The 10,588-nt window shown below is 40.0% G+C and overlaps 1 protein-coding gene across 1 annotated transcript; it reads left to right on the forward strand.

Annotated features, from left to right (window-relative positions):
• Nucleotides 1–4,915: 4,915 nt before the first annotated feature.
• Nucleotides 4,916–10,582, forward strand: LOC308401928 (tribbles homolog 2-like; the record flags this gene model as incomplete). The annotated part of the gene is made up of 4 exons (XM_080890391.1): nucleotides 4,916–6,307; nucleotides 8,876–9,154; nucleotides 9,350–9,642; nucleotides 10,093–10,582. Exons 2-4 carry the CDS (start codon nucleotides 8,876–8,878, stop codon nucleotides 10,580–10,582), a joined length of 1,062 nt encoding a protein of 353 aa, XP_080746517.1. The 5' UTR covers nucleotides 4,916–6,307.
• Nucleotides 10,583–10,588: the final 6 nt, after the last annotated feature.

Here is a 10,588-nt window from a genome sequence, read left to right on the forward strand (position 1 = left end):
ACCAAGCATGTGAATTAGGAAGAAAGGTGATTTTTAGTCACACTGAACGTTGCATGGTTGATGATGCCAATGTTTTAGAAACTGCTGATCTTCTAAAGCAGATGAGCTTCAGCAGCGTGTGACAAATGCCACAGATGCAACTCCTGTCTGCTAAGAATGGGAAACTGAAACTATAATTTGTATAGGCTCACTAAAATTGGACAACTGAAGGTTGGAAAAATGTTGTGCAGTGTGAGAAATCTGGATTTCTGCTGCAGCATTTGCATGGTGAAACATGATGAAACACCACTGCCTCCGTGTGTTGTGAATCGGAGATTTAGGTCATGGCTGGGGCTGACAAATCTGCAGTAACTGAAGAAAAAAAAGAATACAAAGAAAATATGAGCTTGAGTACATTCATGTATAGGGTGCAATCATTGTTTAATGTGTAAAAGTGAAGGGATTCACATTACATTTTTGTAATTCAATGGATTCTGTTACTAATAAAGAAAAATGTCATTTACTGCATATACTGCATTAACCTGTGTGCAGATCTGGGCGAGGCGGGGAGGGGCTGAGGCATGTCAGCTGAAATCAAACAGGAGAACGTCACTGGAAACAAAACAAAAATTTAATTAAAGCCAAACGATACGTAAACAAAGCTGAATTCACGTGTTTAAACTGTGTTGGATTGTTAGAACACTGAATGATAATTTGTCATCTCAGACAGGTTGTTTATGGATCTAAATATACCCGAAAATGTCAGAGAGCTGCAATAATACACACATGTGCAGTGCAGTGCTGGTGAGAGGTGCGTTTCATAGGTTTTAATGCCTGAAAAAACAATCAGACTCAGACAAACCGACACAAACAAGTGCAACTGCTGAGTGTCTGATTGCTCCAGGCTGAAGGAGATTAAGGTGAGGGGTCAACAGGTGTCTGAAGCTGTGCAGGTCAGCAGTCTGTCTGAATGACTCCAGATTACAGACAATATTGCGATTAGTCTGTGAGTGCCAGAGGAAAACCTCCTAGCTAGTTGATGGTGTTAATCAGAATGAATTGTTTTCATATGTAAACAATGGGATTGTGTTTGTAACAATCTAAACATTGTACATGAATGTTGGATTGTCTATAATTTAGCAGCAATATAGAAAGTTTAATAACTTTCTTCAAGCAGCAAATGAGTTTTCCATCCTGACAAATTTACTGATTCTTTTTTTTACTGTTAAGACTTAGCGTAAATTTTCAAAATATTTCCAAAGACATAAAACTTACGTGAATAGGTTATCAAAACAGCTGGATTCTTCTCATTCTTTTAGCTTTGCGGAACCAGGAGGGGGTGGGGAGTCTTCAGGTTCCCTTTTCTGTGAAACTGTGTGTTCAGCGCAGCTGCCATTAACTTGGGATAAACTGGTGCATTTTTATAGACAAAGGAGGCCTGTCAAAACCCTGGAAATCATTAATAACCTTCCTTTCTGTGGTCTTCATCAGAAGTTTACATACACTTATGGGCATAAATCTCATGGAAATGTTTTTTAGCTGTTCTGTTGGTTCCGGACAGGATTTAAATTGGCTAATATTTGACCGCTCTTCCTTTGTAAACAACAAGCTGGGAATTTCTCCTTGGCGGATCTTCACTGAGTTCTTTGAATTTTCCCATTGCTCTGAGTATTGGCCGATTTCACGAGTGCTATCAAACAAGAACTTTTTATGCTGGCAAAGAGAAACTACCAGTTCTCATCACTCATGTCATATTTGAACCAACATGTTTTTAACCATGTGTAGACTAGAGAAAATACAAAATAAACTAACTTATACATGGAATTCTTATCTTTAAGGTTCTACAGTGATTCTACTCTGGAAAAAGAACATTTCAACCATTAAAAGCCCCAAATTACTATGATATTCAAGCCTATGATGATTGTGTGTAAACTTCTGATCACAACTGTACATCACTAGTGAAAAGACTGTGTTCACTCAGTCTGACACACATGTTGCATTTCTGCTTTCCTAAAAAATGTTCATTTTATTCACGTTTTTTGTCCTCTTTTTGTCTCAGTTTTAGTAACTGCTTCTCGCCTGTGGAAGAAACTTCCAGGTGACTTAAGAACAGACACAAACTTAAAGAGTTCCTACAAAACCTTTCACTGTTTTTGTGATGAGTCATATTTTGCACCTAACGATAATACTCTGTTTGGATTAAATGTGAAAAAAAGACATTAAGCCACAGATTTCACAAGCAGTGAAATTTTTTTATAGTCTTACATGATAAGAGTAGCCACTTCCTGTTAATTCATAGACAATGAGCATTTATTTAAGGAAACACAAAATAATGAAATATGAAGTAGCTGCTCTTTTATTGGTAAACAGTCATAATATAAAGCAGCTTCACTCCCCCGTTTAATAAAAGTTTAAATCATTTTTACTTTTTATCAGGAGTTTCTGTATGAAATTGCATTCTTTCCTTTCGTAACTAGCTTTGTGCAACTTATTCAACAACGTGATACATTTTTTGTTGAATCATACATTTCACAAGTTATCTTCAGTGTTTATGACACAAGCGGCTCTTTTGTGAAATCTGACTATTGCAGCTTCTGACGTCACATCAGTGCTGTTACAATATTTTCAAAATAGTTTGTTAACACCTGCTTTTTCAGAGAGCTGCCTCCCTTTCACATTAGTTGGAAAATGTCTTGTTCTCTTCAGGATAAGACCAAAGAGGTTTGACACAAAATGATCTGCAAATATCACGCCCCCAGATACTTTCTACTTTGGCATAAAAAGGAGCTTTTGGTAAAAGGCATTTAGAAACTGTGACTCAAACTATGAAAGTAGACACTAATGATGTAACTTGCGTTATAAAAAAGAAAGCTCTGAAATGACTGACTATGTTGCTATTTTCTTTTTCATTAAAGCCATTCAAGGACATCTTGTGATCCTTCCTGCTGGAAGAAGTCACTTTCATTAGGACTGAAATGTCTCAGGATTAAAAGTTATAATCAGAATAACTTTGTTTTGATTAGCAGAGACCAATATAGCAATACAGAAGTTGGCCAGGTGGGTGTCAGAAATAATAAACAACCCACAGCACAACAAAATAGTTTAGGAACAATAAAGGTAACATGTAATATACTCCCCTTTGACTTTTTAGCTACACCTGTTCGAGTACCTGTTAACACAAATCAGACACAAGGCAGCAGCTCAATGAATTAAGGCACGCAGACGTGATCCAGAGGACCTGATGAAGTTCAAACTGAGCAAAAGAATTGGGACGAAATGTGATTTTAGTGACTTTGAACAAGGCGTGTTTGGTGGTGGTGCCAGATGAGCTGGTCTGGGATTCCCCTACACGGCCATTTCTAGGGCTTCAGGGGTGAATGACCAGACTGCTTTGAACTGACAGGAAGATAAGAGTAAATTAAAAAACACAACAAAAAACACACACAGAAGTAGAATAAGTAAAAGATAAAAAAAATGTTTTCTGGCCTGATGAGTCTTTTTGCTGCAACATACAGATAGTAGGCTCAAATATTTGGCAATAATACGAAAGCACGGATCTGCTGGTGGTGGTGTAAAGGACATTTTCTTGGAGCCCCTTATTATGACCCGAGCATCATTTAACACCATGGCCTACCTGAGTACTGTTGCTGAACATGTCCATCCTTTAATGCCTATAGGGTCTGATGGCTGCATCCAGCAGGATGACGCGTCATGTCACAAATCTCAAAACTTGTCAGACTGATTTCTTGAACATGATAATGTGTTCATTGTACACATGGAAATACACCTGACTAATGTTTGCAACTGTGTGATGCTATGAATACGGACATACCTAAATGTCGAAGGAATGGTTCCAGCACCTTGTTGAATCTTTGCCATGAAGAATTAAGACAGTTCTGAGAGCACAAGGGGGTTCAAAGCTGTACTGGCAAGATGTACCTAATTTTCCAGTGAGTGTATTAATGGAAAACTGATACTTAATTAAATTCTGGTTATTAATAATTTAATGTTAACAAACAATTAACTGATAACAATGTTTAGTGATTGGTTTACATCTGTTTGCAGGGGTCACTGTAAAGTTGTAAATTATATTTACCTCTGTAAATGGTTAACACTGTGTAGCTCATTTATAAGCATTGCTTGAATGGAAACTGATATTTATAGTACTTGATTGAAAGAACGGATATTTAGGGAAGTGCAATGATAGCGTCGCAAAACAAGCTTGTGAGCTTGGAGTCCTCTTTTATTCACTCTTTAGTTTTGGTTTCACTTTTTTGGTGACCTCGAGTTACTCTCCCTGTCTGAATAGGTTTAGGGAAAGACTATGGCGTGGGTTAAAACCTGATGAGTTAGTAGTGAAACCTGTATCACTATTGCCACCACAAATGAGTCACAGGAAAAATGCTAAAGGAAACCCCGTGGGTGTCTCTGAAATGACAGCAGGGTTCAGTAAATGGCAGTATCTGATGCCCTTGGGATAAGAACAGGTTCACTGATCACCATTAATCCTCACTATAGTACGCTTTATCTGCTGTAAAATACTACACACTAATATCTTACTCATAAAGTAATTATTTGATGTGTATGAAGATTTTTAAACATTGTTTTATGTAAACTAATAAAGTTTTAATTATTGATCAGTTGGCCATTTACAAGCAATAGTTATCCAACTTAAGGGTTTCCAGGGAGTGCTGGAGCCTATCCCAGCTGCTATAGGGTGTGAAGCAGAGTAGCAGTTCATCACAGGACAAACACACAGAGAGACAATCGTTCAGACAGTGGGAGAAAGCTGAATCATTCTGAAGAAACCCACACAGGGAGAACATACATCCTCACAATGAGTGGTGTGACAGAAGTGTTAACCACCTTACCCCAAAAAGTCAAACAAATACAACAATTGGTTGAAAATGAAGATTTGTTAGAAGCATTTGGGGGATTTTTTGGACTCTTTAAGCTGAAAACTCCTCTTTACTTTCAGATTTTTAGAATTTTAGCAGTTTAAATCAGGGGTGTCAAACTCAAATACACAGTGGGCCAAAATTCAAAACTGGAACAAAGTCGCGGGCTAACGTTAATATTTATTGAAATATATTTATTCCTCCAGATATAAGAATGAATCTTTTCTTATGGACTCAAACACGTTTTGCTGAAAAACTGAATATGGAACAAGCAAAACTTAATACTAAACAATATATATATTAGCTGTATAATACCAGTAGGCCAGCTCTAATAGTAATTTGGTATGGCTCCGCGGGCCAAAGTTTGACACCTATGGTTTAGATTATCTCACTGCGTTTGTCCTGCTCCATATAATCTCATATGGAGACGGTGCCCCACATGTTGACTTACTTTAGTGAAGTCATGTGAGCCTCACAGGAATGTGTGGTTCATAAAGAGGCATCACTGAACCCCAAAATGCTTACCAGCTGCTGATATGAAGCAGATTAAACATTTCATGCAACAGAAGAACTGAATGCACGAGTGCACATTTATTATAAATAAAATAAACTATTTGTTCTTCATATGATCCATTTCAAACCGGTTTATTAAAGTTACGTATACCCAAATTTCACTCTGCGCCTTCCATATTGTACTACTCAAAAACATTTCCCCACCTCTAGTTTGTTGGGATCTCATTTAGCTGCTCTAATGGGTCAAACTTTGTCGAGGTCTTTCCTTTAATCAGTCACCGCTCTGCCATGCCAACCGTCTATTTTCTGACGACTGCTCGATACAGGATTGCAACATCGAAACCCCGCCCCCGCTAGATGACGACACCGGGGGAAGAAATATCGAAACCAAACAGAGCCGAAGTCACTCTGAGTCCGCTCAGCAGTCCGGCTGAAAGTTCTGAACTGCAGCAGGATCCGTGGAGACCGGAGGGGATCTTATCCGGACCGGGGTCGTTTTAATGAGACCCGCCGATAGACGGATAAACGGACAGACAGGAGGACCCGAGGACTCGCTTTGTTCACTTTATCTCCGGATATTCACACAGAGAAGGACTCAAAACTTTCTCTTCTCTATTTCTTTTTCACACATAAGTTTTGCCGATTTGCTTTCTTTCTGCTGCTTTTTCATTGAAACCAAAGAAGTCGCTCAGAAACCGCCAGCTGACTGACGACAGGTTGCGCAACCTAGACAATAAGAAGCAAACAAAGACGTCACCACCAGTTCTCCCAGTTGCTGGTCCCAGTTGTTTTTATGTCTACACCGATTTCTGCTGCAAAGACTGACAGAAGCCAGCACCTAAACGCCGACTCTACTGGATTTCTACTAAATCTACTGGCTTCCTGTTGACCTGCAGTCCGGACCAGTCTGCTTCAAGGTAAAAAAAACCCCAAAAAAAACCCCCAACCTGGCTACTTAACAAAACTAACCAAACCATAAACGAATGCGCCTGTACAGACACATGTAAATAACATTCAAACTGTTACTTATAAAATGCAAAAGTATTATCTGTGAAGTGCACTTGAAGTATTACGTCATATTCACGTGTATTTCACTAAGCTTCGTGCATTGTCAGTTTATAAAACGATAATGCAGGTGTATGAGGCAGAGAAAAAGCGCTGTCCTATCAAATATGAACAATAAGAACAGCAAAGATCATTCCTAAACTTTAAAGTAGTTGCTTGGGAAAATCGAGCTGGAGTTTCGCTTTGTTTCCAGGTATGACGTGCTCATCATCATTTGGGTTTTGCGCTCTCGTTTCCGGTAGTAAAACCTGAAACTGAACTTTTAGACAGCTTCACCCTTATTTTCAGGCCTGCAGATCTGAGCTGATGAAAACTGAAGCTGTAAGTTTTATGACAATTTAGGACCTTGAATGATTTACGTTTAAATGCATGTTACAAACTGACTGGATTGTAGCAGTCTGAGTGTGCAGTGTGAACACTAATCATAAACAGACAGATGCATTAAAAACCTCCCAGAATGACACAGTAGACTCAACAGCAAAATACGGCATCAAATAAATTATGAAAACAGGAAGAAGAGAATAGCTGAAAAGCTCTGTAAAAAGTAAAAGTAAATTCTACAAATCAGATTTTCATTTAAGTTATTTAAGCAAAAATGCCAAAAGAAATTGGGATTTTATTGGAGTGACTGTTGAGTATATCTGCTGCATATCTGAGTTTCTGACCAAGTTAAAAAAAAAAAACAAAACACTACAGTGCCACACTGTTCCCGTGCGGTTCAAAAGGTTCGGTGGTGAAAACTGCTTCATCTCCTTTTACCTTTAAAGTACATTTGTGGACGGTCAAAACAGCGGTTCTGACTTATCATTCATATGGAGATAAAAGTAAAAATCACAAGTGAGGCTACGTTAAAGACTTAAGCAAACTCAGAAACAGGAATACACACAAAAAGCCGAGATTAAACTACAGAATGAAGAAACCTTGTAACAAATACCAGTGGGATTTTTGATAACTGCATTTACTTAAACTCAGCCTTGTCACAGATCTGCTTTACCTTTTTAGATGATAAAGTTGGATTGTAATTAAGATTAAAAATAAATAAATAAATGTTAACAGTTGTGTAAACTCCCGTTTCCCATGAGCTCTAGCCCCTCTCAGTTTGAAAAGTCAAAAGTTTATTCTGTTAGTCTATTTAATAACTGTTGTAATTTTGCTGAGCTATCTAAACTATTCCAGCAAATGTTCACTTGTTTTTGAATATGAAGAATAAACAAAAGAAACGGGCATCATTAACAAAATGCTGAGTGCCACTACATTTCAGCACACACTGTTACACACCCCACGAACGTTTTCTTTTAGATTATTTTTAAGAACCGGATTTCTGATTATGAGCTGAACAGAACGTCATGGAGAAATCATTCATCTTAGATTCAGTGTTTGTGTATTTGGGGGTGGATGACGTTGCTGCTGTGACTCAGGGTGTTTCAGCAGAGTGAAAGCAGCATTGCCCCACAGCAGGCAACATAGCGTTACCACAGCGACCACAGGCTCTAAAAAAACTTTACATAAGTCTCACTCACTCACACACTCTCTCTCTCTTGCATGTGTGTGTGTGTGTGTGTGTGTAATTGTTGACTGTATTTAAAGCCTGTTTAAACTATAAACTGTTGTGCTCTGATGCAACTATCTGAAAGCTGAAGCACCCATCAGCTTACAGGAAGTTGCATCATGAAGCCTATAGACACACCGACTGTGTAACATGTGAGCAGCGGAGACGCAGAACACGGAGAGATATGATACAAATATAACTTCTCTTACTGTATGTGAAAGTGTTACTGACAAGTGTTCAGCGGACAGAAGGGGCCAAGTCAGAGTGTCACCTGCAGAGGGCGCTGCAGTGCGGTCATGGCCTCTAAAATTAAACAGCCAAATTACCAAACACTGAATGAAACATTACTTAATCATTAACAATAGTGCGCTCCTCTTCATAGTAACTGTTTAGGATTAAGGATTTCTGCAATTTTTAAGAGCTTTTTAATGCTGCATAAATTGAGACTCTTCACCCTTTTATCATACTGACCATATAATGACAAAATGCATTTATAAAGGTGCAATGCACAGATACACACGCCTGTTATTAGTGCTAAGTAAGATACTAATAAATTACCAGAATCTCAGAAAATCACGTTTAAAATGCTCCAGAAGTAACCAACAAGAAAAGCAAAGTAAAGAGGACAAGTTCAGTGATTGAATTAGTGGAGATGAGGCCACCCAGAGGTCAGATTGGGGAAAAAGTGTCTGAAAGTGAGGGTTTGGAGCACTCTGAATCCTGGCCTTTTGGCTCACAGGTATTACTTCTAGATATGGTGGCTTTATTCATTGAAATATTGGCTGTGTTTAATTGGGATAGTTTGGGACTGTACTTGCTGCAGCATATTACATGGAAGTGTACATTAACCTGATGATGTCCCCAATCACAGATGAGCGCCAGCGTGTCTACAACCAGATCTCAGCTGTGTCTTAAGAGGCTTCTGGACGAGCCTCAAGTCGATTCACTGAAATGTAAACGAGCCCGTCTGGCTCCACCCCCTACCTCTACTGGGATATCACCCTGCCTGAGACCCACAAGCCCCGCCCCCACATCCAACTCGAGCCAGTCTTCATCAAGAGTTGGGTCATATTTCCTCTTTGAACGGTGTGAGAGGGAAGAGACCTACAGGGCTGTGCATGTGCACACACAGCAGCAGTACACCTGTCAGGTAACACTCAGAAAAACGTCACTGTTACTTTTAATAAGAATTGAATACATGTTAAAAACTGTACTGTCGATACTACAGAAGTAGTGTTAATGATAATATTAGGAAGAGATTACTGTAAAACACTTGTGAAAGTAGTGACTGTATTGTACATCATACTACGTTACCCATGACAGTCACTCCTTTTTTTCCCCACAGGTGCTCCCACTGCGTGGATACCAGGAGCGGTTGGCGGCCTATGACCGGATTGGTAAACATGAAAACATCTGCGCTCTGCAGGACGTTGTAATTGGCCAAAACAAGGTGTATGTCTTCCTGCCTGGTCACCACGGTGACATGCATGCGTATGTGCGCAACAGGAAACGCCTGAACGAGGAGGAGGCGGGGCTTTTGTTCGCCCAGATGCTGAATGCTGTCATGCACTGTCATGACCACGGAGTCGTTCTGAGAGACCTGAAGCTCCGCAGATTCGTCTTCATCGACAAATACAGGTGAGACTCCGAGACTGGTGCTTTGGTAATAGCACTATTACAGCAGTAATACCTGGGACTGTAAAAGACAGATGTAGGGCCCAGGTGGAAGTGCTGTGAAATATTAACTTTAATGGCCTGCAGGGGGAGACTCTTGTGGTTACAAAATACATTCACGAGGCATATCATAAATGGATACAGTCCATTCACGCTTACATTTGTAGTCACAAAGGTCCATTTTGAGGGAGTCTAAAAGAATGCATACTACTCCCAACAAATGGACAAGTATAAATATCGCTAGATTGATCTTACTAGCATGAAGGAGGCATATGGGGGGAAAAAAAAAGTACCTCTATTAGTACTTTTACTGTATCTTACAGTCTTGGCTACTTAGCCAAGACTGTACAAATACTACAAATACTGCTGCTGATAAACTTCTGTCTGACTAGTGTTTTCTTTTTCTTTTCCCAGGACTCGTCTGGCACTACTCGGACTCGATGACTGCGTGATCCTGCATGGTAACAACGACGATGACTCTCTAACAGACAGACATGGCTGTCCTGCCTACGTTGGCCCTGAGCTCCTGACCAATGGGAATGGGTCGTACTCAGGCCGTGCCGCAGACATCTGGAGCCTGGGCGTGTCTCTGTACACAATGCTGATTGGCCGATACCCTTTTCAGGACACGCAGCCTGCTGCGCTGTTTGCTAAGATACGCCGTGGAGCATTTAGCCTGCCCGATTGGATGTCGCCAGAGGCCAAGTGTCTGATTGGCTGCATGCTAAGGAAATCTCCCACTGAGAGACTGACGGCATCTGAGCTGCCGATGCACCCGTGGCTTACCAAACCTCGCATGCCACACAGCAACATGCACAAGATACATCACAGCTCCCACACAACACTACAGAATAAACAAGAGGACAATGACCAAGTGGTGCCAATATGGACTGAGACAAATTAAAAGACA

The sequence above is a fragment of the Rhamphochromis sp. 'chilingali' genome, assembly GCF_963969265.1.
Source record: "Rhamphochromis sp. 'chilingali' genome assembly, chromosome: 9".
NCBI classification, from domain to species: domain Eukaryota; kingdom Metazoa; phylum Chordata; class Actinopteri; order Cichliformes; family Cichlidae; genus Rhamphochromis; species Rhamphochromis sp. 'chilingali'.